The 27018-nt window shown below is 44.4% G+C and overlaps 3 protein-coding genes and 1 long non-coding RNA gene across 12 annotated transcripts; 1 reads left to right on the forward strand and 3 right to left on the reverse strand.

The window, feature by feature from the left end:
* Nucleotides 1–1935: 1935 nt before the first annotated feature.
* Nucleotides 1936–7528, forward strand: LOC136486856 (putative disease resistance protein RGA3). Of its 3 annotated transcripts, XM_066483893.1 has the most exons (4): nucleotides 2863–3249; nucleotides 3378–6185; nucleotides 6841–6986; nucleotides 7391–7528. In XM_066483893.1, the coding sequence occupies exons 1-2, from the start codon at nucleotides 2905–2907 to the stop codon at nucleotides 6129–6131; spliced, it is 3099 nt and encodes a 1032-aa protein (XP_066339990.1). In that variant the 5' UTR covers nucleotides 2863–2904; the 3' UTR covers nucleotides 6132–6185; nucleotides 6841–6986; nucleotides 7391–7528. The 3 variants fall into 3 exon arrangements, with proteins under 3 accessions (XP_066339992.1, XP_066339990.1, XP_066339991.1); XM_066483895.1 differs by having other exon boundaries at nucleotides 1936–3249; nucleotides 3378–6986; XM_066483894.1 differs by lacking the exon at nucleotides 6841–6986 and having other exon boundaries at nucleotides 7391–7508.
* Nucleotides 7529–7775: 247 nt separating this feature from the next.
* On the reverse strand, nucleotides 7776–9296 carry LOC136486858 (early nodulin-like protein 18). Its single transcript, XM_066483903.1, has 3 exons — nucleotides 9198–9296; nucleotides 8374–8694; nucleotides 7776–8272 (listed from the first exon to the last, which is right to left on the reverse strand). The coding sequence occupies exons 2-3, from the start codon at nucleotides 8660–8662 to the stop codon at nucleotides 7908–7910; spliced, it is 654 nt and encodes a 217-aa protein (XP_066340000.1). The 5' UTR covers nucleotides 8663–8694; nucleotides 9198–9296; the 3' UTR covers nucleotides 7776–7907.
* Nucleotides 9057–12460, reverse strand: LOC136486857 (uncharacterized). 6 transcript variants are annotated; one of them, XM_066483902.1, is made up of 5 exons: nucleotides 12187–12460; nucleotides 11788–11824; nucleotides 11504–11687; nucleotides 10794–11165; nucleotides 9416–10689 (listed from the first exon to the last, which is right to left on the reverse strand). In XM_066483902.1, the coding sequence occupies exons 3-5, from the start codon at nucleotides 11682–11684 to the stop codon at nucleotides 9959–9961; spliced, it is 1284 nt and encodes a 427-aa protein (XP_066339999.1). In that variant the 5' UTR covers nucleotides 11685–11687; nucleotides 11788–11824; nucleotides 12187–12460; the 3' UTR covers nucleotides 9416–9958. The 6 variants fall into 6 exon arrangements, with proteins under 6 accessions (XP_066339994.1, XP_066339999.1, XP_066339998.1 ...); XM_066483901.1 differs by having other exon boundaries at nucleotides 12057–12460; XM_066483897.1 differs by adding an exon at nucleotides 9057–9409 and having other exon boundaries at nucleotides 9942–10689; nucleotides 11504–12460.
* A 605-nt stretch (nucleotides 12461–13065) lies between these two features.
* On the reverse strand, nucleotides 13066–15171 carry LOC136485037 (uncharacterized). 2 transcript variants are annotated; one of them, XR_010766303.1, is made up of 3 exons: nucleotides 14751–15171; nucleotides 13920–14645; nucleotides 13066–13559 (listed from the first exon to the last, which is right to left on the reverse strand). It is a non-coding gene; the product is annotated as an uncharacterized lncRNA (long non-coding RNA). The 2 variants fall into 2 exon arrangements; XR_010766304.1 differs by having other exon boundaries at nucleotides 13066–13662.
* Nucleotides 15172–27018: the final 11847 nt, after the last annotated feature.

Below are 27018 nucleotides of genomic sequence, written 5' to 3' on the forward strand. Positions count from 1 at the left end.
GGGTTGCGCGGAGTGGGGAAGGCGAACGGCACGGTGGATGCAGAGTAGGGAAGATGGGCGGTATGGTGGAGCGAGTGGACGGCGCGGTAGTGAGTGGAAATTTTCTGAGAAGCCATGTCCGTCCGTCTGGACGCGGGTCATTACCGGGGAAAAAACTGATAGGAATCACAGCATGCAGTATGCATATGAGGTGTTGATGAATGGATGTGCTTTAACTGTTGCCTGATCGATGGCGCATTGCTTGCTTCACACACGAGTGGTGTTGATCCGATGTTAATACGGCCGGATATGCCACCCCTGTCTTGGGGCAAAATCGATAGATTTTGCAGTTCACCCCGTCATCAGCCATGTAGCAATTTATAGTGTCATGGAAAATAAAGTGTCATATCCTGATCACCTGCGTCCTGGACTCCTGGTTCAGTCTTCCAGTTTCATAAAACGAAACAAAAGCTGCAATTGACGTCCAAATCCATCCAACATGATCCGTTAATAACAAAACTGGACCCTGCTCGCCGCACTAGCACAAACCTTTTTAGAGGCCGGCAAAAGATGTTAACAGAGGCCGTCACCCGGCCGCCTTCGGTCACTGTGGTCCTGTTTGACAGGGCTAGCTATTTTTTTTTTTACTTCAGCTCCACGAATGATTTCACCAGTGGAACTGAACCAGTTTTGGTAAACCATTTGGCAAAATAGCTTCCCTGTGAGAGCATGTTTTTAGAGGTCGGAAGGAGGAGCCGGGAGAAGTCACTTTTTTTTTTGGCTCCATCCCACCCTAAATCATTGTGAGAGCATGTTTTTAGGGGCTTCACAAGTGAAGCTATTTTACTTTATCCCGTTTGGTAGAAAACGGTTCCAAACGACTCCTGAAGCCAATGAAGAAGCCCTGTCAAACAGGTCTAAATGTTTGCTTATGTTAATCTAAATAAAAAACAAAAAAAAAAGGCACAGTCCTGGTCGTTGAACGGGGGCCTCGATCTAGGCCGCTAGCACGCTGCTGCCCTGGTCCATCGAGGCCACCATCGCCGACCCCATCCTCGTCATTGGCGTGCCCCTCGCCGACCCCGTCCTCATTGTTGGCGTGTCCCTGTCCTTGGCTCGTCGCCCACCCATGCCGCTGTGTCTTCGCCTTTGTCAGTGAGCCGTAGATCTGAGAGAGGGAGGGCGAGCTAGAGAGGAGAGGAAGAGGGAAGGAAGAGATGAAGCACTCACCTGGTGATGAAGATGCGCGCTGCTACAAGCGAGAGGAACAACGGATCCGCGCCGCTGCCCGTGCGAAAAATCCGTAGGGTTCAAATCGTCCTCGGTTGTGCCCTGAAAGAGAAGACCATGGACAACACTCATCAGCTTCTTCCCTATATAAAAGGAAAAGGGACATCTTCAGATAAATGTTCGTGTACTGAACTCATTCACAAATAATAGAGTTGTGTTCCATCTCCTATCCTCTGTGTTCTTGTGCTTGCGTTGCGTACACATTAAGACTTTGTTTGGTTACTTGAGAATAATTTCCAACCACACAATTCCTTCGTTAATTTACATAGCGTGGGAATGATTTCTAACCGAACACCCGACTTCCTGAACACTTAGACCGTTTCAGGAACAATTCCAAACTAGTACAAATTATCGAAGAGACCGATCGACTAGGAATCAATTCTCTGCAAACGAACGAAGCCTTATACAATTTGTATAGGCCAAGCTTCACCAGAAATCATTCCTGGCAGCAAGAACGACGATAAACGAACGAGGCCAGAAGAACTTGAATTCTAACAAGAAGAAGTCACTTCTGTACGAGCGCAAGAACTAAAACATAGTGAGATACATCTCCTTGATTGTCTTTAAGAAGTGTGTACCATCCTTCGATCGTGGACTGGTGAGTGGTGACATGGGTTTCATTGACCGCTAATCTTCAACGGTCTAACGACTAACCAGCGGCTAGGCTCCCTCTTTTCGCTTCTTAGCCCGGCTCCGTGCACAAGAAAAGCGCTGCCGCCGCCGCCGCCGCCGCTTACGACCATGGCGATAGCACTCGTGCTAGCCTCTCCAACGGCACCTGTCTCCAGTCTCCTTACACTCTCGGGGGATATCGGCGGCTGCTATTGTTGGCGTCGGAATACAGAGCGGCAGCGGAAGGATGAGTCGCGCTCGCGAGCGGAGGCCGCCCGCGTCGCTAGGAAGGAGCGCAAGGCCGCCAGAGCACGGCCGAGCTGCGTGCACAAGGAGGACTTCCGCTGGACCTTTGTAGGTTTCCGTTCACCTTCCCCTTCCCTATCGAGCTCATTGTTCCGTTGGTCCTTTTTCTTTTCCTGTTCACCATTGCACGTCACTTGTTTGATGAATTGCCTCGTCCGTTTGCTCTTCTTGGAATGCGAGTCTTACCACTTGGTAAGCTGTTATATTAATTTCTGCTTAACTAGGCATCTTGTATCTGTTCAGAAGCATACGTAACAAGTGCATATCTGGGGACCATTACCGCTGACTAAACCATTAGACTTAGACCAGACATAGAACGACTGGTTCCTGGTGATGAGATCTACGTCAAGAAGAATGGTCAGCATGTGGAGAGGTGTGAACACATCCTCTTGAAAGAATACCAGTCCTTTTCTTAATTTGTGGGTGCTTGATGTATGTATAAAGTTAATGAAAGCTCCAGCTGCAGAGGAGAAGCCTCCTCCCGTGACTACTGCACATTTGAACTTAGTGGAAGATCATTGCCTTTCTATGTGAACTTGTGACAATAGCACACCACCAACTACTGGTCAGCGTGCCACTAGCCCACCACATCATAACCTATGTCCTATGGTAGCATCCTCTAGCTTTTCATGCACCTGTGCTCCTCCGATCCCTCCCCTTGTCCCAAAATCTGTTGCTCCATCAGCTCGCCAGAGCAGAGCCTAGGTAGACCAAAAGATGTCGGGGTTGTTTGCATCTCTGTCCGTGGGAAGGGCATGGGAGAAGCTTTCCTCCTTCATGCGGGTGTTTACAACATCCTCACTGGTGCCCTCGTCATCCACGGCAAGCCACGACGATGATCTGGAGGAGCTGCGGAAGCTGGAGAGAACCATGTATAGGATCCGAGCAATGTTGGACGATGCTGAGGAGCACTGGAACATACGTGAGGAGTCTGCCAAGCTGCGGCTCAAGGAGCTCAAGGAGCTCGCGTACGACATCGAGGATGTTGTAGACGAATATGAGTATGAGGTCCTCCATCGATCTACTGGCTTGTACAGAACCGGCAAGCGCAAGCACCAGGAGGTAATTTGGTTCAATGATCTCTGTTTATGTAGTTCTGTAAGAAAGTTTCATATCCAAGTTACACTTCTTTAACAGCAGAATATCGAACATACATGATTGACATAGCCTTTTCTTCTTTCTTCATGAAGGAAACTGAGGCCTATCCGGTGGATACTGGTGTGGTGGAAGTTCCTAATGACTTGGTTCTTCAAGCAAGAAAACTAATCAGGAGGTTGGATGATATCAAATATTACTCTGACCATTTGAGTTTATCAGAGAATGATGGAGAGAGACGGTATACGCCGGATATTAGTAGTGTACGACATACTAGCTCTGTTGTATTTGAGAAGAGCATTTTGGGGCGAGACCAGGACAAAGAGAAGATAATTGATAAGTTATTGTCTAGTGAAGTGGGAAATGCAGGAAATCATGTTTCTGTCATGGCTGTTGTTGGCATGGGAGGACTAGGCAAGACAACACTAGCACAACTTGTATATAACAGCCCAAGGGTGAGGCAGTCCTTTGAGAAGCATGCCTGGGTTTGTGTGTCTGAAAACTTTGATATCAAAACAATGACAAGGAACATCATTACTTCCCTAACAAGTGTGCAGTGTATGTATACAGAACTTGCTGATCTTCAGAGGAAATTAGCAAAAGAAATGAATGAGAGGAGGGTTTTCCTTGTGTTGGATGATGTATGGAATGAGCGAAGAGACTGCTGGGAGATGTTTTGTGCTCCTATGACAGCTGCAAAGATTTGCCAGATCATAGTTACCACTCGGAGTGAGGTAGTTGCAAGGCTGATACAGACTATACCCTTTTATCCCCTAAATTGTTTAAGTTTTGATGAGACCTGGTTGTTGTTCAGCAAAGCTGCCTGTATTGGTGAGCAAGAGTCTGACAGCCAAACAAACCGAATAAATATTTGTAAGAGTATTGTTAAAAAGTGCAAAGGCTTGCCACTGGCAATCAAGACACTAGGAAGCATGTTGCGCTATGAAACTGAAGAAAGCAGATGGGAGGATGTCTTAGAGAGTAAATTATGGGACTTAAAAGAACCGAGGGACGAGGTTCTGCCAGCACTGGAATTGAGCTACAAGCACATGCCCACATACCTAAGACGAAATTTTCGTGCCCTTTCTCTATTTCCCAAAGATTATGAACTTGTTTCTGAAGAAGTGTGCCATTTGTGGAAATTACTTGACTTGCTTGATTCTGATAGAAGTGATGATGAGTGCGAAATTGGACAATGGTATTTGAAGGAATTGGTTGGAAGGTCAATACTTCAGCCTCATCCTATTTATGGTGATTCATACCTTTTGCATGATCTTGTCCACGATCTTGCATGCTTTTTTGCTGGGGAAGAATTCCATAGAGTTGAAGGAGATACCTTGAGTCAAATTCCACAAAATGCTCGGTATCTGTCCATAAATAAAGCTATTACATCAGCTGACATTTCAGTTTTTCCACATACTCTGAGAGCCATCAGAGTGTTTGAACATTGTACCAATATCAGTCCAAATGCAGTTCCAGAAGCATTATTTTCAAAATGTAAGAAGTTGCGAGCTCTTGACATAAGCCATAGCATGGGCCTTGGCATGGCACTGCATGATGGCGTGGGGAACCTGAAACTGCTACGCCATTTGTTTGTACAAATTGATCGACTTATGGGAAAATCTACTTCTCATCATGTACAGAATCTAGTACTCAGTGGAATTAGGCACCTAACTCGTCTGCATACTTTGCCTGGTATACATATTAGCAGACGTCATTGTAGCTTGAACATAAGAGACCTGAGGAACATCAACAGAGTAAGAGAGCTGAGTATTTGTGGATTGAGTAACATTTGCCATGTCGAAGATGCAACTGAAGCCCAGCTGCAGAGGAAAAAGCACCTCCGATCACTAAAGTTGAGCTTTAATGGAGGAGAGGGTCAGTGTCCATGTAGATTGCATGAAAAACATGTGAACATACCACACAACCAACTACTAGACAGCTTGCGACCGCATCACAACCTAAGGGAACTGAGTATACACCGTTACGATTATGGAAAATACCCTAGTTGGCTAGGAAATACTTCGTTCTCCATGTTGAGCAGAATAGCAATATGCCATGGTGAATCCAAACACCTCCCAAAACTTGGTGCCTTGCCTTCCCTTAAGTACCTCACTGTCAACGATATGAAATATATGACGGAGTGGTCAGAATGGCCTGGAACTGATGCTGGAGGTTTTCCGTGCCTAAATACACTTTCGATGTCATTTTGTCCGAAAATGATCTCCCTTCCATTGGGGCCATTCCAATCTTTGATAACTTTGAATCTAAGGTGGTGTGATAGCTTGGTTAGGTTACCTGAATCTCCTTCTCTTCGTAAACTAGAGATCGGATATTGTCCTGCCCTAACAGAAATTCCTACTCTTCCATCCCTTTTGGTACTAATTGTTAAGGTATGTTCTGGTCTACGCAAACTTCCTACTCTCCCATCACTTCTGGAATTGGACATATTCGATTGTCCAAGTCTTATTTCCATTGGTTCTGATTTTCCAAGCCCTGTTGTGAGTTCTGTCTGTTGCTTCCCCAAACTAACGACCTTGAATCTAGAGCAGTGTCGAAATCTTTGTGCAGTCGGCTCTGTTCCTGCACTCACCACCTTGAATCTCAAGTCTGGACTGAGTGATAAGTTAATGTACAGCCCATTGAATGACTTCCCATCGTTGCAGTGCTTAAATATTGATGATTCAGAGTTTACATGCATACCAATTAAACAACAAAGTCTGCCCTCAGTTAAAAGGCTCTGCATAAATAAGTGCCCTAATCTCCTGTACTGTGATGGGCTTGCTAGTCTTACACTCTTACTTCCCTTGAGCATCTCGAGGTTGGGGAGTGCCCAAAGCTCCCCATAGATGATCTGCTTCCACCACAACTGAAGACTCCTACCGTTGAAGATAATGAACATGGTATGTAATCTGTCCTTGTCAGCTTTGCTAGTTTCCTAATGTAACGGGCTTGCTAGTCATGGTATGTAATCTGTTATGCTCAGTTAGTGTCACACGCGCGCCGGAGCTTATGCACGATGTGCGCGTTCTGTGCTTGACACATGACTGGTTCGTGCGGGAGCACAACCGTGGCATGGTCTGGACTTTCGTGCCATGGCGCAAGAAGCATGGATCATGGTGTGAGGTTCAGACCTGGTGGCTATAACTTTGTAGTCGAGTTTTTTCTGTTTATAAGGAAATCAATAGAGTCAAAACATGCTGCAACTCCGCAGACAATCTTGTGTTATATGTTCCTCTGTGTTTGAGTGTGTCCAGACTCTAGACCCAGGAGCTCGCCGGAGTTAATGTACCCCGGCTATCTTCTGGCATGAACCACATGTACACAGGTATTTTTGAACGGAGTTAGACAGTAATACTTTCTGATGGAACTTTTGTCCAGATGTTTTCAGGATCTGTATAGCAGACCAATAAAAAGGAGAATCGTTGTATGGTTGTTGTTTTGCACAACTTTAGTTCTGTTTTCTCAAAAAAAAAAGACTTTACTGCTTCTATTCCAGTGACAGCGCTCATTTCAGGTTGTCTTAAATGAGTTTTTTTTCTGCTTGAATGGAACCAGATAGTACTACAGTGTGAACCAGATAGGTGCTTAAACTCTATATGTGCAATAAAGGTGGGAATCCCTATTTTGAAAGCGCTAGTGATGATGGATTGCTCATCTGAACAACTAGTGAAAGGAATCTTGTCAGAATTGAATTTCTAATGGTATGTAACTAAAGCTTATCACAATTAAATTTTTGAGAAATCTTATCACAATTAATTTGCTCCCTACGAAATACATTTTGTTCACACCTATACCTATTCTAACTGCATTCTGAAAAGTTCTGTTTTAGTGATATTTTCTCGTTCTCAATCTTCCCCACTGTAAGTCTGAACGTTGAGTCCCGATGATGCAGGCCTGCAATTACAGACTAGATACTGTCCAAACCTCTCTATGACTCTATGTACCCACTTCGTCCGCTATAAATTCTTATATTGTATTAGCGATACAGGTTATATCTAATTGAATCATGACTGCAATAAATATGTAAATAATATTTCATTGCCAGTTCTACCTAATTACATTGTGGTTATTCTTGCTGATCAATTTACCTTTCATTTCTGAACAGGCACAATTTCTACTTTCCCAATTGGAAACTACAAAATTATTTCATTGCATTCGCCAGCAGATCCTTTTAACTCGAACTCTGTCAGGGAACAAGTGGGTTCAAGTAATTCCTGGCGATACATTGTGTAAGCATATATTCTAGGATCGAAGTATCTTCTCCTTGCCAACCATAGTGATACATGCTGAGCTCACTTCACAGATAAGAAAGGGATTTTCTTGTCCATGAACTATTCTCATGTGCTTTTTAAAATTCAAGGGGAACCTGTATAGTTCCACACAGGACCCTAACTGTTTAACCGTAGTTGCTTTGTGCCTTTTCCTGATCAGCAGCAAAACAAGGAGATGCTTTGTGCTCAGTTTATGTTAGCAAAAAAAATGTAAAGATTCTATTTTTCTTTTTTTCTACCAAAACATGTTGTTACAAATATTTCGTCAAAGTTGAACAAAGAGATTGAGGAAAACGTTATAGGAAACATGCCCAAAAACGCCGGCGACGACTTTGTGTTGTGAATAAATAATCAAGAAAACACAAATGCAGCAAAGGCTGCAGCCATCGCAACGACGCACACGGCCCCAGTCCCGCCGCGTCGCGTCCCCGCAGGCGCCGCGCCGGAGAGCGGCTCGTAGTACGACGGTGGCACCGACGGGAGACCGCGGCCGCGCGCCACGCTGACCTGAAACCGCGTCCCCTTCTGGCAGTGCTCCCCGTTCCAGGCGTCGGAGAAGTAGTTGGCGCCCTCCGCCGTGAGCATCACGGCGAGGAACGCCCCCTCCGGCTTCCACCCGCTGCCGCCGCCGCTCGCCGTGACGCCGGTGCTGCAGAGCTTGTAGACCGTGGAGTTCGTCGTGTGCACCACCGTGTTGCCTGTGTCCGTCTTGAAGCCTTGCGAGTGAGCACGCCACACACGTCACACACAATGTCAGTAACTAGCATCGATCGAGCTTCCTACGTAGTGCTTTGCTGAGTGGAAGCTGAGAACTCACTGAGGTAGTCGCCGAGGTAGAAGGTGCGGTTCGCAGCCCAGGCGGAGTAGTTGGCGGCCGAGGCGTTCGCCTTCCAGTCGAAGAACCACCCGGTGCCGTCGCCCACGGCGTGGTTCGTGCCAAACGGCGGCAATGGCGCCGTCGTGTTCTTGGTCGGGCTCGAAGTGGAATTGGCCGTGGAGGTTGGGCTCTCTATCGTATTGCCTGCGGCTGCAGCGGTCGTTACGGCAAAAACCATGACTGCTACTCGGAACATCACTGTCGTCGGAATGCCCATGGCTGGCGGCATCTGGCACTGAGAAATCTGGTGATGATGTGCTGCTAATGCTAGACTTCAGTCAGAAGCTTCAGATGCTAAATGGGTGACTCTTTCTGTCAGTGAAGACTGCCCTGTTCGGCTGGCCGAAAAAACAGCTGTACGGTGGATAAGTTTAAGCGAACAGGGCCATTAATGGTGATGGGGTGATGTCAACGGTTTATGCGGCATCCAGGAGGTGGCGGCGCCGGCTCGGGGGAGTTGCAGCAGACACCTGGCTAGATACCATGCTGTCGGCGGTGACTATGGTAAAATATACTTATGATAATTGTGTGACTAAAGTGCCTAGGAAATGGTGTTCACTTCAGATCATTATATATATTTTTGTGATATAAGTAAAAAAAAAACAATTACTGTTCAGCCGGACTTGATAGAAAACATTCACAGTTAGTTGTATACTATTACTAGTGTTGAGTGAAGCTACAATCACTTCTGTGTAGAAATTTTCTTACATGATGCTGATTTGGAGCAACGCCAAACATTTTTTTTATAGTTACTGTATATTTACCTCACAAATATCATATTGACATACAACAATGGGTACATGGTTCTCGTACAATCATCAAGTTTTCCGAGCTCATCTCTTGAGGTACCTGGTGTAGTCACGTTCCTGTTGTCTGCAGATCATCTTAACAGTTAAGTGTCCGATTTGTGAGTACATCAACTCAAGTTTCTGACTTCTAAGGGCCTGTTTGGTTCCTCCCTCTCCTCCTAAAATTCCTGTCACATCGAATGTTTAGACATATGCATGGAGTATTAAATATAGACTAATTACGAAACTAATTGCATAACTTGCGACTAATTTACGAGATGAATCTTTTAAGCCTAATTAGTCCATGATTTGACAACGTGGTGCTACAGTAAACATGTGCTAATGATAGATTAATTAGGCTTAAAGAATTCGTCTCGGAAATTAGCCTCCATCTATGTAATTGATTTTGTAATTAATTTATATTTAATGCTTCTTATTAGCCTCTAAACATTTGATGTGACATAAATTTTAGGAGCGACTAAAGAACCAAACACCCCCTAAGTACCACAACACCAGAACCCTTGCTGTGAATTGAACACTCGCAAAGATGCCATGCCTGGGACCTGCTGTTGTGTTTCAAGTACTGATCGACTCGGTTACCAAGATGATATAGCTACAGGGTTCATTTTTCCGGTTCAGAAACTAGGAGTTGCCCTTTGCACATCAGCTAATTACCTTCAGATCTTGAATACAGAGCTTCTATAGGAAACTAATACTAACCTATTTTTAGAGTCCAGTTAATTGCTATCCCCAGATCCATCTTCACTCTTCGAGTCACTTAGCAAAGGCATGAATGCTGCAAAAAGAACAGCAACCTTGTTTGCTAGGAACCCTGCAGTGCCAACAAAGAGCTCGGTCGGTGTGAGTTCAAAGCTGTCACCTCCAGCACCATACTTTAGTGCAACTGCACCTGCAACCAGTACCAGTGATAGTATCAACCATGGCCTCCTTACACCACTGAAACCTTTTACTGAGGGCTGCGCACTGCCAGCTTCTGAAGGTGAACCAATCACGGGCAAACCATCAACCGATCTTTGGAGGAGCAACAGATAGAGGAACCCAACAATGCCACCTATCAGGAACGAATAGGCAGCGCTGTCATTTGAAGCCAAGATGAAGGCGGAGAAGCCTGTTATCACTATAGATGCGTCATAGAGCAGCAGAGATTGTTTGAGGTCAGCGTACTCTCTCAACCCATCCTCTCTTAGTTCCTTAACGCTTGAAGCTTTGCTTTCTGAGGATAACAGCCCTTCTTGAAGATCGGAAAGGCCAACTCCTGAGAGGTCAGTGACAGCCACAGGCCTTGCTTCAGCTACTGAAGCTCCATCATCTCCAAGAAATGCATTTATTTTCTCAAAAATGTACTGCAAACCGTTGAACTTCTGTTCAGGTGTTCCATTAATTTCTTTAGGTGGATCAACCGGTCCATGTATTACTTTCAAGCTCAAACCATCTAATCTCCATGAACCTAACCTTCAAGGGTAAAATTAATAAACAAAGGATAGAAAACACTCATCAGGTGAACATACTACCATTACATTATATTTGCAAAGAACATGAAATGGAATGTACCTGATTCAAGACCGATCCAGACTTCTTTAATCCTTTTCAGTTTTGACCCCATGAAAGTGACAACATCAACTGAACCACTTTGGAAGGGTATCAGTTGCGCTATCTTAATTCCAGGTGTAGGTTGACCCAAATAGATTGCCGGTACTCTTTGTAGCAAGGAGTCACCATCAACATCAATTAAGCAGATTAAGATTGCAGAATTTTTATCCAAAGAGGAATTAAATTCTGTACTTGTGCTAAGCTCTAGCACATAGAACGCATCAGAGTCATCTAATATGGTTGTGTTAAATATCTCCTCAGGAACAGTATTGGGATATGTCTTTAGTTCCTCTGCTGGAAGAAGGCGTGAAGGCTTTACAGAGGGCACCAGATCTGCAGAGTTGAAGGAACAATGGTCGCTGATTGGTATGGATAGAATGGTAAATTTTCACAACCAAGAAACATAGCTTTCATGTTGTCAATAATAATATAAAATGAGAAACTAAATAGGAGAAAACAAACTACAACTACATTGCATCCGGTAAAGTGAAAAGTTAATATTGTGGAAGCAGAAACAGTTGCATGACTAGGAAAGCGAACAACTACACAATATGAATGCATACTATATTGATGGGTATATTACAAAGAACAATTCACATAGAAATACATTTTTTACCAGTGCACAGAAATAAGCTTGGAGCAACAACATCAAAAGTCTGGTCAGACAGTACCTTGAAACGAAGACCCCTTGGAGAAGCAAGCCATCCTCTGATGTCTGTTTTGTCTTTTTGGTTTCATTCTGTCTGGAAAGACATGGCCATACATTCTGGAGCTATTGTTCAGCAGCAACCATCTGGGCAGAAAATTATGGTGAACCGATGGAGCAACACGCCCTGGACAGAGGATCGCCATTCTCTGTAGTATTGATAGCAAAGCAGACGTATTAGCTGTAGCAAACAGGGGTGCAGATAGCTCTGATATGCTCGTTACCAACGTATTAAATATCAATGCATACATTTCGTGACTGAACCTTCGGGAGCCGAAGTGCCAAGCTAATTAAGGACCACAAAGAAATCAAAGGCACCATTAAAACTGTGAGATCAGCGGGGGCAGAGGATACATGTGAAGGTAGCAAATGGCCACCCGTGCACTAGTATTCGTTCATGGGATAGCAAGGAGCAGAATTATGCCTAACGAACAAATCAAAGATAATAACATAACTGAACTGAACTGCGATAACAGCATGTCAGCATGGACAGGATGGTCACTATTAGAATAGCACACCTCAAGTGAAGGCAAAATCACCAACCATAGATCATGTCCTATGCTTGCTGTTCCATAGTGCAGTGGTACACAAACAAATAAGCTAGGTTGCACCAAAGAACTAGACTTAAAAATTCATGGCCCGCCTTACCGGAGGCAGGAGGAATTGGTTGAGGCGCGGATGTGGGATCTCTACCCGGCGGCGCTCCAGTCCACAGGAGGAGACGAGGAGGACGAGGGCGTCGGATTCCGTGGAGCTGGGGGAGGAAGAGGCGTGCCGCGTTGAAGTTCGGCGGCGGAGAGAGACACGTGGGACGGAGAGGCACGGAGCCGCGGTCTCGCCGCCGAGAGAGACCCGTGCGAGGGTGTTTTCGGGATTTCGCGGCTTGATATTTTCTGCCCGGAGGAAAACTGTGGCTGCGGCCCGGTCCAGTCAGGAGACAAGCAGGCTTTTTTCGCGTTCCTTTTTTCCCCTTCGGGTTTTATACGAGAGCAATAGCCGAGAGACGGATCGGGCCCGGTCTTTGGGGAAGGCCCGGGGCTGTGAGACTGTGCTATGCGTGTATTGGTCTGGCTGCCAGATGGGCCCGGGAGAGATGAGGTTTAGGACGCCAACAATGATGGATTATACCCATCTAATAAAAAGTCTCTGGATTAGGTTCTAGTGTTCTACTATGCTAATGCATCATTGAGACCTCTCCCCTGCAGAATTCAATTATCCATTGACACTTACAACGTCTAGTATATTTGCCTGTGCTAACGCTACGGGTTATATTGTCAAAAGTTAATTCTATCAAATTTGAAGTACTCCCTTAAAGATTCAATCAAAACATATTTCTGTGGCTCCAAAAAAATTGAAGTGATGCATGTTCAAAAAGCATAGATGTACTTTTGTCATAAAAGTTAGAACTCAATCTCGTTTTATAAAAAAAATCATATAAAATGACAAAAATCATTGAATTTATTATTCTCGTATTTTTAAATAAATTTGAGGTAATCCCAACTATTGAAACAAAAGACACCTTTGGGATATGGATGCATCTCATATTTTTTTGAGCAATCGAAATACAGCTTTTTTGGGTTCTCATGGTTTGCACCACATATTCCCTCCCCCACCTGCTTGTACAAAAGACATTGTCTATGTACATAAGATTGTAAAAGATCAATATGTATGTAAAGCAACCCAATGTACAAACAACAACAATTTTAACCATGACACCGGACCACATGTATATGAAAGGTTCCGCTGGTAGGCTCTTTAGTCGTCCTTGAACACAAAATCTAGATGTCACCTCTCAATCTCAGTTGTAAAACCAATGAACCAGACATGATCTCACAATGCCAACTACATCAGAGTATAGTTATCATCATATTTTATTGGCCCATGTTTCCAAGAATTCGCTCCACTGCAGCATGAACATTTCTAGCGGTAGCGGCCATGGCTCGGATGTTCTCTCATGTGTCAAGAAACCCATTTCTTGGAGCTTCGCTAATTGTGTTGCATACAGTTCTTCTATGGCAGCACTGCAAATTTTGACATTACTTTGTTGATGAGAAGACTTCAAAAAATTACCCAGAGAAAAGCTTCAAGAGATCATACAGCAATTTGTCTGTCCAATATCCTCTCCTAAATCAGTAAAATTGCATGGGCATAGTTAATAAAAGCCCAAGATATTTTTAATGTCATTGGTAACAAAGGCAAATAGATCAACAAATATGCACCGCAATGAAAAAAAAAGGAAACATTGAAATACCGAAGTGCATTGTAGAGGAAGAAAGCAGCCCCCACCTTGGTGAGGAAAGCATGGTATGTTAATGCACAATAGAAAAATAATATCTCCACCAACTTTGTATGGCTCTGTATGCAGGATTGTAAAAGGTTACCTCATCAGTAAGCTTCGGTTGAATAAGGTTCTTCGCATAATGAATATATTTCTTCACAAATTTGACAATTAGCCTGTCTTGCTTGGCTTTCTTGCCTCTTCTATCCTGACCATGGAGCAATACTCAACAAAAAATGGCTGCATTAGCATAACCATCATCTTCTTCGGCATATCCCTCTTTATAAAGATACCTCTTGATCCTACAGTTTATGAGGTTGTCTTTTATTAAGCAAATAAAAAGAATGGAAGAATTGAAAACAAATATATTCGACTGTAAAATAGCAAAGCTACCTCCATCATCAGTGCAATATCTATGCATTCGTGCAGCGTGTTCTGAAATTTGCCGATCAATCTCAGGATCCATTTGATCAAGAATACTAATGGAACTATGCAAACTTATAGAATATGCCAGAGTAATAAACATCCATCTTAAGAAAATAGCATACACATTGCACAACATATTATCTGGAGCTGGATCGTTAGCAACATATGCAAGCAGGTTAGGACAAGGTTCTAGCTTCTAACTTGTTTACTACACATGAAAACCAGCTATGCAAATGACAGGATTCCGGGTCAGTAAAGAAAGAAAGAAAGAAAAGAAATTGATGATATGCCTCGTTTCCTTTGCAGAGATAGTGATCCTTTTCAGGTGAGATTCAAGAAATTCCTCCTAAAAGTAATCAGCTAGTAGCGAAATTGCTTGAGAATGGAGATCCCCTACCACCCTCTGCACCAAGTTTCAGATGCCCATATCAACCGCAGGAGAAACGCTGAAGATGACGACAAGAAGCAAATAATTTAATCCAACAAGCAGGGCTGGGGAGAATCGAACCTTTGAGCAACAGCTCAAGGTCGTCGGACTGTTGACAGGCGGACAACAGCCTCTATGCTCCGCCGCTAACCTGCGCGTTGACATCGCGGTGGTTGTTGACGTGTGCTCGCTCCTGCGTTGCGCCTGCTGCCTCCGAGTCCTCATCGACAAACCAAGTGCCGGATCCACTCCTCCCTTCACAGCATCCGATCGTACTTCGCCGGATCCGGCTGCTCCTTCGCCTCCACCGAAGAGGGAGATCCCATCCTTGATGGCTGATGTGGAGCCGCCCATGGTGTGGAGGACAGGAGGTGGAGGTGGAGTAGGCCCCGAGTGGAGGGATCGCCGCGCGCCCGCGCCCGCGTGGCCGCGGCGGAGGAAGACGAAGCGGTGGATCGCGTCGCTCGTTTCGCGAGGGGAGGGACGCCAAAGAAAGACGAGGCTTTTACGTGCGTGCCGTTAAAAAAGTTTGCAATTACGCACAAGCTTTAAAAAAGTTGACGAGTGTTATCGTTCTAAACTTCTTTGCTCTTCAAGCCATTCCTTCTATGTTCTGTTTGTTTTTTATCGTTTGTCAGCCCTTACATATGGGCCCGGTCAGTGTAAACGTCCAAAATACCCTTCTCTTGTCTTATCCTCTTGCTTCTTTCTCTCTGTCCAGTGGGGTTAAACTGTCAGCGACCCGGCTCCACCTTCCTCCTCCCCGCGCGCCAGCCTTACGCCGCGTCGATGCCCGCGCCTGCGCTCGCGCTCGCGGCGGCCGGGCGGAGCTCCTCCCTCGGCTTCCGCTGGAAGGACGCTGCCGAGAGGGGCACGAACTAGAGGTTCTTGAGCCGCTTATGCCGCTACTACAGCTCCCCATTGCTCACCCTGTCCATCACCGCCTTCACCACCACCTCCGCGGTGGCCGCGCTCTCGCCGCCGACCACCACACACCGCTTGGTCCCGCTTGCCATGCAGTCGAGCACGCGCATGGCGTCGTCGTCGGACTTGTTGGGGGCGCCTGCTGCTTGGGTGACAGGAACTTGGTGCAGGAGAGCTCGTCGTGTGGCCGCTGGATGGTATCGTCGTGTTCGGTTGGTGCTCCGGTGACGACGACGACGAGACGGCCTTCTCGACGTTGGCCTTGACCTGGGAGCTGGAGAAGCTAGCCTCGCGCATGACGTGGCTGATGCTGGGGTCATCGAGGATGGAGATGATGAGATGCTTGATGTCGACCTTGGCGGCGACCACCGACTGCGGTGGTTGTCCCTGTGCCTGCCCTCCTTCCATGGCGCCACGGCACTGGTGTGCCTGCGCGCGCTTGAACGCGACGACGAGCGCGTTGGACGGCATAGGCGTGTGCTACTTCCCGTGCCCGCCATGGTGGAGGGGGTGGGGGTGGAACATGACGGCGGCGGTGGGGCCGGCTGTGGGGAGGCGGTTGAGCGCGACGTTGAAGGAGAGCTCGAGCGCCTTGCACTACAGCGGGTGGGAGTGGGAGCGGAGGCAGGCGGCGCGGAGGAGCCCCGCCGCCGAGAGCATGGCGCTGGCGACATGGAGTGGGGTCACCTGAGCGTGGCCGCGCCGCCGGGCCAGGGCCACGGCTTGCCGCACCACGGCTGCCACCTCCGTGGCTAGCGCCTGCTGCACCGCGCAGCCATCGGCTCGTATCCTGTGCTTGCTTGCTTGCTGCTCCTGCTAGCTTTGTCGAGATGTCCGTCCTCGGCAACTGATGCAATTTGGGAGCAACGTGCAGGCGTAGGTGCCTGGCTGGACTAGATCCTCTTGCTTGCTACCTGTGGTGCCTGGCCATCAAGTTCCCTAGCGTCCCCGCGGGGACCGCCCCTGAGAGCGTCGCCCTGGGGAGCCGCAGCACCGCCACGTGGCCGTTCTCGTAGGAGACCCCCATCCACGAGCACGCGCCCGCGGCGTCTGAGGCGTTCCACGCCAGGCACCGCCCCACGGCGTCACGGAACGCCCGGAGCGCCCGAGCGTCGCTCGCGAGGTCGTCGGCCCCCGCCCGCGCCGCCAGCGCCGTGACGACGAGCAGGAGCACGGGGAGCGTGGAATGGAGGCGCAAGAGAAATAGAGAGAAAGAGAAAGTTTGGGTGGCTGACAAACGGACCCCACTATAGGGTAAAATGGTTATTTCACCTATCTGTTTGACGCCGTTAAATAGAAAAGCGGACGGAATGGCTTAGAGAGCAAAGAAGTTTAGAACGATGGCACTCGTGGGAGTTCAACTTTTTTAATGGCTTGTGCATAATTTTAAACTTTTTTAATGGCACACAGGTAAAAGCCTCGAGAAAGATCGGTGTTGAATTTTTTTTCTGGAAAAATCGATTGGAGGGCGCAGGATCACTCGCCTGGGCGTGGCGCGTTGTGCGGTGCGGGGTTGAGGCGTGGAGCAGCGTTGAAGCCTCCGGGATGATCCAAATAAGCCTGGCCGTTAGATGGAGTTGAAGCCTCCAGGGAGGATTACAGGCCATTGATTTTAATAAAGTTGAAATCCTAGGTACAAAAGCTTTGGTGCACAATGGTTGAACTATCTCAACGAGGGACACATTCTTAGATGTATCTAGGATAGTTTTGAGTGTTCCCTTATTGTAGAAGAAGATATGTGATTTTTTTTTTGCAAGTGAGCAAGGCGCCTCAACTAATTCCTCCTTGCTCGTGCAGATCCCTTCCTTAATTGCATTCTGAAGTGTTTATCCTTTTGCGACCTTGCTTTGTAAAATTCCCATGGGGCAGATCCAACCTATCTACTACCAAACTATGACAGGTTTTTCAACTAAAGCCCACAATCAACATTTCTTTTTTCAACTAATTAGCAAGTTTTGTTAATTGGCAAAACTAGTTTCGGGTCATAACATTACTTACAATCATGGTCTCATAGATCATATATCCTCAGACTGTCTTACAACTTAAACTTTTTGCTGAATTTGAAAATGCCCCTGAGCTTTATAATACCAAAAAAACATACACAGTTTAACTTTCAAAACACCTCCACCCCTATCATTTAAAGTGGTTTTAAAGGTGGTTTTACTAACGTAGCAGTGGAGCCACATGTCAGGGGTCTCTCTTATATAAAAGTTCATAATTTTTTTATATGAAGTTGGATGAAAGCAAATTTTATGTGAAAATTGGAAAGCTCGGTGCGGTCATCAACATTGTAGCTGATAATTTTTTTTGAGATATTTTAGATGCCCAAATATTCTTTAAATTATCAAGTTTTGAAATCCAGATTTTAGAATTTTCAAATGACCTCACATGCTGACGTGCTCTATACTAGAGTTTTATCCCTTAACGCGGTCTATAGTTTTGCGGTGGACAACTTTTTTATTTGAGATTACTGGAGGCCAAATATTTGTTTTAAGTTGGCATCATAGGTGGTTTTGCTAATGTGGAGCCACATGTCAGGTGATCTCTCTTATATAAAATTTCATTATTTTTTATATGAAGTTAAATGAAAATAATCTTTACATGAAAATTGTCGAGCTCAACATGGTTGTGAAATTGTACCTATGATTTTTTTTATTTTTCCACTCTGGAATATAGAGCGGATTGGTTAAAAAAGAAAATCCTATTTAGTATAATAATTGGATAATAGAACCTCTACCCTATCAACGGATAGAGAGAGAACAAAATCTGGATAAATACCAATTCCTATGACTGGTAAAAAGATACATCATTATAGTATAATGACAAGTGGTTGTATATGGTGCTATCGTCTAGTGATGCCCCCATCGTCTAGTGGTCCAGGACATCTCTCTTTCAAGGAGGCAGCGGGGATTCGACTTCCCCTGGGGGTAGGGAGTATTATAAAAAGAGGTTAATCATAGATTATAAAAAAGCCTAGAATAAATGGTTCTTGTCTTTTTTATTCTATCACGGGATGGAATGGGAAGACATGGTTAGTTATTGTTCTTCTACCGATATCCAAATTTTGACACCTAATACTCCATAGATAGTTCGAATTGGATAGCAGCAATAATCAATTTTAGCGCGCCTGGCGTAACAGCTCCTGGTGCAACAACAATGTGGCAGAACCGTCTAATCTAATGCCCTTCCAAGAGTATTTGTCCTCCATTAGGCACTAAGTGTACCGAAGAGAGTGCACTAAATCGTGCTGTTCCATCAAGCACACCCTAAGGGAGAACTCGAAAATCCATATTTTTCCATCAGGATCATAAATGAGCGAATAAAGCTTACAACATTCTTAACCATTTTTACATCACTTTATTACAACTTTAGAGTACTTAAACAAGTTGAATGCAATAGCGGAATTAAGATAATTTTACATGTAAAAGAGTTTATACATTTTATGTTTACATTTTTATCTTGCAGCGGAGAACAACGTATGATCAGAATTACAGTAAAAATAAAGATTAATGGTGAATCATAAAACTTTCTTCTAAAAATTTTTAGTGAGGGTTATAAATAAATACTACGGTCGTAGCGTGAAATGAATCCTCTCTGAGCCTACCAAGAGGTTTCCACACACAAAAGTCGTCTACCATCCATCGGTCACCTACAACAGGGGGAATACAACATTGAGTACTCGATTGTACTCAGCAAGACTTACCCGACAGGAGAAAAATAAAAGACTCTAAGGATATGCAGGGCTTATTGGCTTGTGCGTTATTACATCTGTGGAAGCATTACTAAACGTGCATCCTTATATTATATTTTATTAGCAGTCACCATTAGTTTGTTAACTATCCATTCTATATAAGCACCTATGCTACTTCCAAGCAGGTGGTAAGCAATCAGAACCATTTTATTACCTTTCAAGTTTCAGTTCTTACTACGGTGCTAGACCATAGTCAAGTCGTATCATCTTACGAAAACGGCGATTCACAAACCAATGTATCCCAACTAGGTACCCCAAAACACACGCCTCATTTGTACCCTAGGCCCAAACAAGACCAACCCATTTCACTCCTGTCACGGGGTCTAGGTTCCCGTCCAAACTTGGACTCCAAGCCCCCACACTTGAGACCCGGTCTCAGTATGGTGCTTAGACCTCCACCTTTTCCCGTCTTCAATCAGTCGGTCCGGAAAGAGCCAGAACCCATGGCAAGAGCGTAGCGAGCATTCCTGCTCCCATAAGCAAGCATGTGCTCAGGATAATAAGCTATGACCTGACTACCATCCACAGCAACGGACGGTCCTCAATCGACACAGACGGAACAAATACAACCTGAGCCTCGCTCGAATGCCTAACAAAGTCTAAATCCAAAGTACCATTTCTCCCGGTCTCCAATTATCATCCTAATATATATATTCCATATGATAGTAATATGATAATAACAACAATAATATCTTTCCTATCTCTCACGAGTAACAAGTAATCACTCGATTTCTACCGAAGTCCTGTAGCATAGCAATCTACACAATCCTGACATACTCGTAGGACTCATAGGATAAGGATATATATGCAAGTGGGTTTCATTCAACTCCTTAAAACTTAATGCTCAAACATAAAATAAGTGCAAAATAATAGGGGTTATGCACCGGGGCTTGTCTGGGCAAGATATAACCAAGGATTTGCACTCCACCATGGTGACACGATCACCAAGGCACCATCTTCTTGCTACTCCGATCGTCTCCACGATCCATCATTGTTCCTATTATGACATATGTGGATGCAACATAGAGACGCAATTAATCAATGGTAACCGCAACTCTTAAAATACAATTACGCCTCTCAAGCTAACGAGCTAGCTCTAATGACTAACATACTAGGCTACGTACCACGTTGTCAAGTAAGGCATCGTTTTCCAGAAAATATTCTAGTTTTAAAATCCTAGGGTGTTTTGGTATTTTATCGATTAAACATATATATATTTGAACTGGAACTCATTTAGCTACCTTAGCAAACTGATTATTATGGAGCTACAAAAATTACAGCGAGCACCTAATAATGTTGGAATTTACTGTGAAAGTTTCAGAGCCAACACCATTACCAATTTATCACAACAATTCCTACAAATTTATATTTTAACAATATTAAGCACCTAAAATTAATTAGATCACTCTTGAAAATACTTATGAAGCTATGTGAACCAATTATACTAGTAGATAGATCATGATTTTAGAAACCTAATAAATTTAGTTTCATAATTTTTGGTTAACTACACAAATTTATATTGAATTTATAAGTTTACCTTAAAAACTAAATTAGAAAATGCTTTAGAAAAAGAAAAGGGCCGGTGGCCATTGATTCGGCCCAGTACGGCCCAAGGCCGGGGGCGCACGCGTGCGTTGGCCATTTTATAGAAAAGCCCCTGAGTTTTCAGAGATTAATGCGAATGCTATGTGCACTATTCCTACCTACAGTGGTTTTGCGATCAAGCCCTCGAACGTTTTCATCCTCACCACGAACAGGTCCCTGGAATCCCCACGCTCGTTGGCGCGGAGGCCAACGGCATAAGGCAGCTACGCCGGGTAACCTAGGCTCGCTACGACGGGAGTAAGGGGTTGACCACCGTCCCCGGCTAAACGCGCAAGGTTGGGTGGCGGTTAGGGACTCAGGGACACACTGACACGAGCTACAGTGGCGAGCGGCTACCCATGGCGGCGGCACTGCTGTTCCGATGAGCTAGGACCCTAACAGAGGGGTAGAGATGGCGGGAAGCATTAGAAACTCATCGTGGACCGTGCTGTAGTGACGGTTGAACCCGAGGAGTGCTGAGGTGGTCTGGCCATATGCGCCCGCGCCGTGCGGCGACGCTCCAACCACGGCACCGATGCGTCACCACACCCACGATAGAAACCCAGACCAACCTGACGCAAGCACCAGCTAGAGGGGATCAAGACGGGTCCAGAAACATGACCAATTGAGTCCTTTCCCCATGGGTTGAGACTTATCCCCAACCCACTGGTCGCGGCGGCGCTTGTGGCCGACGGCGAGCAAAACTCGAAATTGGCCGCGGACGGACCACTGCTAGATCCGATGAGAACGAAGCGCCTAGCTAACTTCCTATGCTTATCATTGACGTGAGGAATTAGGCTGGGAAGCTTTGAGTTGGTGATTATGAAGGAGAAAGGAGAGCGGTGCACTGCCACTGCCATGTCGCAAGGAGCAGCCCCGGCTAAGGTGACCCGACCAAGACCCGACAAGTCATGGCAGCACGAGGACACAACCGCATGAGCGAGGGCAAGGGTCGCGTTGTTTAATGCTTAGGGGGGAGGATTTAGGGGGGTGCCTGTGCGGCCATGCGCACGCGGCTGCATGACCTCGTGCCACGGCAAGTCACGCCACGGCGCCGAGAGCAGAGCTGGGTAGGTGGGTTGAGTGGCGGAGGGCGAGCGCTGCAGTGACCGAAACGACAAGAGGACAAGGTGCAGCCCTGCATGTGCGCTCAGATAGCGCCATGGTCGTTAGCATCCTACGCACGGTGGAGAGCGGCTGCGGCCACGCCTGGCCCGGCGGGCAGCCGACGGCCACGCGGCTGGCCAGCGGGACAGCGGTCATGGCCACAGGGTAAGCCAGCCAACGCACGGCGCAACACATGGTAGCAGCGGGCGGCAGTAGTGCAAGTAGCCCACGACGGCGCGACACCGGACACGGTGACCGTGTCCCCGGGCCCGAACGGCCGTACCACATGCCTGCACGATTTTTGGAGCGTGCCAAACTCCAAACGCAGCTCGATGGAGGTTCAACCAAAGTTACCAACCTAGGGCCGATACTAACATCTAGCTGGCAAAGCAAACCATGCTCCCAGAGAGCGACTAGAGAGGGAAATGGGAGGATGCAAACATGAGCTCGTCGCGCTGAACACTCGTTCACAACCGAAGCCCAAAACAAAACCAACAATGTGTTCTAACGAAATTAGGGCATTTTTTTTACGCCACGACAACTCCAACTCATCCGTGAACTACACCCTGCTAAAGCACTCACTTAGAGGCAACCAACAAAACGAAAATCATGGAGCTAGTGCTTAAGTATTTTAGTTAAAACGTAAATGCCAAGATGACATTGTCTTCTTCCTTCTAGTCTTAGAAGGTCCAGAGCTCGGCTTGCACTAACATCCATTAACACCTTTGCCACAATTTTTAATTTGTCTAAACCTTATTAACTTCAACCAACAAGTGTTTCACGCAATAGTCCATACTTCATGCTAACCCATAGGAGCAAAGTATTCAAGCACCATTAAACTATTTTGCTCAATATAATTCACCAAAAATGGCATTTTAAACATAAGTTTAATTTCTTGCCGATTCACGAAGAGTTGTAGTTTAAATTTTGGATTCAATTTTTGAGCTCTCAAAAACACTAGTTAACAACATTTATTTTCAAAAAATAAAGTTGCATTTTCAACTACACCACTTGCTCATCATCTCTACTTAAGTATTACACACAAGTTATATTTTATTTTTGTTTATATAAATTATTTTTCGTTGACCTTAACCTAGGTGCTAAGCAAGCTCGTAACACCAGAGGTGTTACAAACAAGTACCAGCTTAACGTGGGGAGGCGGCAAGTTAGTAGCTGTAGGTGGGAATTCGTAGTCACTTTTTCCAGTCGTGTAAAAAAAAGTCTTTACGCGAGAGCAATAGAGGTTGGGATACATCTATCTCTTCTGAGCAAGCTCCTTTGGATTCTTAAGACCACCCTTGCAGTAGGATACCGTCTGCTTTAGGTTCTTTATTATCTCCTTCGAGGGGTTTTTAGGATCATTCATGCTATATTTAGTCTATTTTGCCAGGAAATAAGGTTATTTTCTTTTTAGTATTTGCTATTAAAAAATCCATGAATTCGGTCCAAACACGCAACGGATTGAGCAACTCTAGGCTGAGTAGTAGGAGCAACTTTGAATTTGTTATGAGCCCAAACGATAGATTCAATGAGTTCTTGCCAATAACCACGGCTGGTGAATAAAAACATTAAACTGAAAGCCTAGACAAAATGAGCGCCTGGAAAGCCTTTTTCTTGTGTCGATTCTTCTTGTATCGAAGTAAGAATCATTTTTTTTTCTTATTTGTTTTGTCAAAGATTACTATTTATTCTTTATTCGGGTCTGTCTTTTCAACGGGTACAAAGAAGAGCCATAAAAAAGAAAGTCTAGGTGGGAGTGAAATCTTTTCAATTATCAAGTTTTGAAAACAAAATTTTTAAACTTTTCAAATTACCTTAGTTGATGACATGCTTTATACCGAAGTTTGAGCCATTAATGTGATCTATTTTGAGGCCAAATACTCGTTTTAAGTTATTAGATTTTGAATTCAAAATTTTGAATTTTTTAAATGACCTCGAATGTAGACATTGTCTATACCAAACTTGTACTCCCTCCGTCCCCAAAAGAATGCAATTCTGGAATAGTATCACGTGTTAATATATCAACTTCGACCAAATATAGATAAAAAAGTATAAATATTTATAATATCAAATAAATATTATTAGATTAATTATAAAATGTATTTTTATAATAAATTAATTTGGAGTCATAAATATTAATACTATTTCCTAGAAACTTGGTCAAACGTGAACCAATTTACGTGGCACGCAACCCATAGTTGTATTCTTTCTGGGATGAAGGTAGTACATCTTGACACAATGTACAACTTCGTATTTGATAACTTCTTTACTTGTGAGCATTTGGAGGCCCAAATATTCACTTTGACCATAGATTTTGGATTTTTTTTAAATAACAGTTGATGGAGAAATGACCTGCAACAAAAGTTGTGCTTCGAAAGATCTAAAAATTTTCAATTGATTTTTTTTTAGAATTACACAATACAATGTAGACGCCCACAACATGCACGTATACTCACCCCTATGAACACAAGTACGCAAACCCTACCTCTATGAGCACCTTCTTAAAGGACTGAGCCAGCAGATCATGAAATTCACGAAGTCACCATAGGCGCCTTGATTTTTTTAGTCAGCTGATTTTTGCAGCGGACAACTTTTTGTCTGGCATGTTCAAAACCGTGGTCGCCGGACTGTCCAGAATGTGCAACGACTTTTGCGCACATTTCGATTTTAACTCTTTCTTTGCTGGTTTTCACGTCGTTTCTTCTGTTGCATCCCTATTAGAACATGTCTAACACACCTTAACATACATTTTAATCATGGTGCTTGTGTTTTCACCTGAATCACCAAAACCGAACATATATGATCATGCATAGAATACATGATCTTTACAATAGGCGATGGTTGTGGATATGCTCTAACTTTAAGCAAGTGATGTTTCAATTGTAACTTATTAGAAGCACAGTTCTAGCAGTTTCAAAAGGCACTGCTAGGATTCAGATCTTGCTCAACGGCCTTCACAATCTGGAATTGCAAGAGTAAGTGCTTGTTGCACTGCATGCAATATCATCAGTGAAAATTGATGAAATCTGAGAAGAGCATATGGTTGATAGAAATGCTTCTTCACCCGACCCTGAGGCTAGAGGTACTGATCCCGACAAGCGGCAAGGAACACTACTACAGAATGGACCTGTTGTCCCGGGCGGTAACAGCCTTTAGTCCCGGTTACCGCGCCGGGACAACGATCCCGGGACTAAAGGTGGAACCTTCAGTCCCGGGTCATCGAGCCGGGATTAAAGAGGGACCTTTAGTCCCAGTTGGTAACACCAACCGGGACTAAAGGCCCTCCAGCCGAGCGAACCTGGCGCACCCTTTAGTCCCGGTTAGGGTTACCAACCGGGACTAATGGTTCACCCTTTAGTCCCGGTTGGTAACCCCAACCGGGACTAAAGGTTCCTTTTCTTTTTCTTTCTTTTTGTTTAATTTGTTTTCAGTTCAGTTACACGTATTTGTTTAATATATAATATGTTTTTATGTACGTATTCTATGTTGCTAATATAAATACACGCATGCATATAATTACATCTAATTCTCATCTTGAGCATTATTATATTCGAATAAAGTATGAAACTATATATATTATAGATATATATATATGTATATATACAACACTTTCATAATCTTGTTCTCGAAAATAACGATATCAATAAACATTTAATTTACATCATTTATTCCTTAAGATCAAAGTAGAACTCGCCGTTGGGATTTAGCACTTTTTCTAGAAGATATCCTGCTATTGACTCTTGAACTGCTTTCAGATGGTCTTTTTGCATGACCCTTCGTTTCAACCATTCAGTCTTGCATTTGAAATAAAAGGAAAAGTATTAATACACATATATGTATATATATTCATTTAAAAATAAATAAAAATTGATATATACGTACTCTGAGGACATCTTCAGGAGTTCTTCTTATGTGCGCAGTGATAAATTCACAAACGTAGTATCCACACAAGTTATTACCTGGTTCCTGCCGCAAACACCACTGTACGAGAAGAAGATTATTCTCATCATCTCACACGTAAATTGAAGTACGATATAGTAATTAAACACGTGGGAAAGTGTATATAGTACAACTTACTGGTATTTCAACTACATTAAGTGGTGCCTTGCAATCCTTGCGATGTTGCCGAATAAACTCTTTCCAAACCCTGTGCGACCAATAATGTACGATCGTTAATAAATTATGGCAAAGTCTATTCAATAATAGTTGTGCGCGAGAGATCGAAATTACCCCTGGATAATGTCTATCATATCTTGGTATAGTGCCCGTTCTTTTCTCAACGAGTCAAAGATTAGTAACCGACTTGAGTTTAACTCAATGACAATGAGTATCCAGTGAAAACTGCATTGGTTTATACACACACGTACATGCATATAAGTTGTATTGATATTACATAAAATGTGTAGACTACATTATTATTAACACTTACTCAAAGTTGTACGGGAAAAGTATTGTTGTCTTGTCGTGCTGCTTCACGAAGAACTTCATGATATTCGTCTGTGCTTCAGATACCCAGTGGTCCTTGACAATAATATCGGTTTTGAATACGATATAAGGATCAATGAAGCCAACACTGGTGTCTTGTATTCTTTGGAGCTCTGACATCTGGAATCTATATATAAATATAAGTTACATGTGAGGATAATTATATACACGTACGCATGGAAGTGAGTTTATTAAATAAAAGTAAGAATCACTTACAAACAAAAGGAGCTCATGATTGATTTGTCCAGAGCGTCCAAGTGGAATAGTTGATGCAATTCTTCGAAACTAATATGTAAGATGTCATCGCCACGGAAGTAATGATGGTCTCTAAATCTGACAAAGATCCACTGCTCACCCCTGCCACACGCCTGCATGTACCACTTGTTGAGCAAGTACATTTGCGTACCCAATTTATTCAGAGCCGCAGGGTTGTACAGACTTTTGCCATATTTATAAGTCTTCCAGGTATCAACTTCTAGGTTCTGGATTGGAGCTTTG

Source organism: Miscanthus floridulus, chromosome 10, assembly GCF_019320115.1.
Source record: "Miscanthus floridulus cultivar M001 chromosome 10, ASM1932011v1, whole genome shotgun sequence".
NCBI classification, from domain to species: Eukaryota; Viridiplantae; Streptophyta; class Magnoliopsida; order Poales; family Poaceae; genus Miscanthus; species Miscanthus floridulus.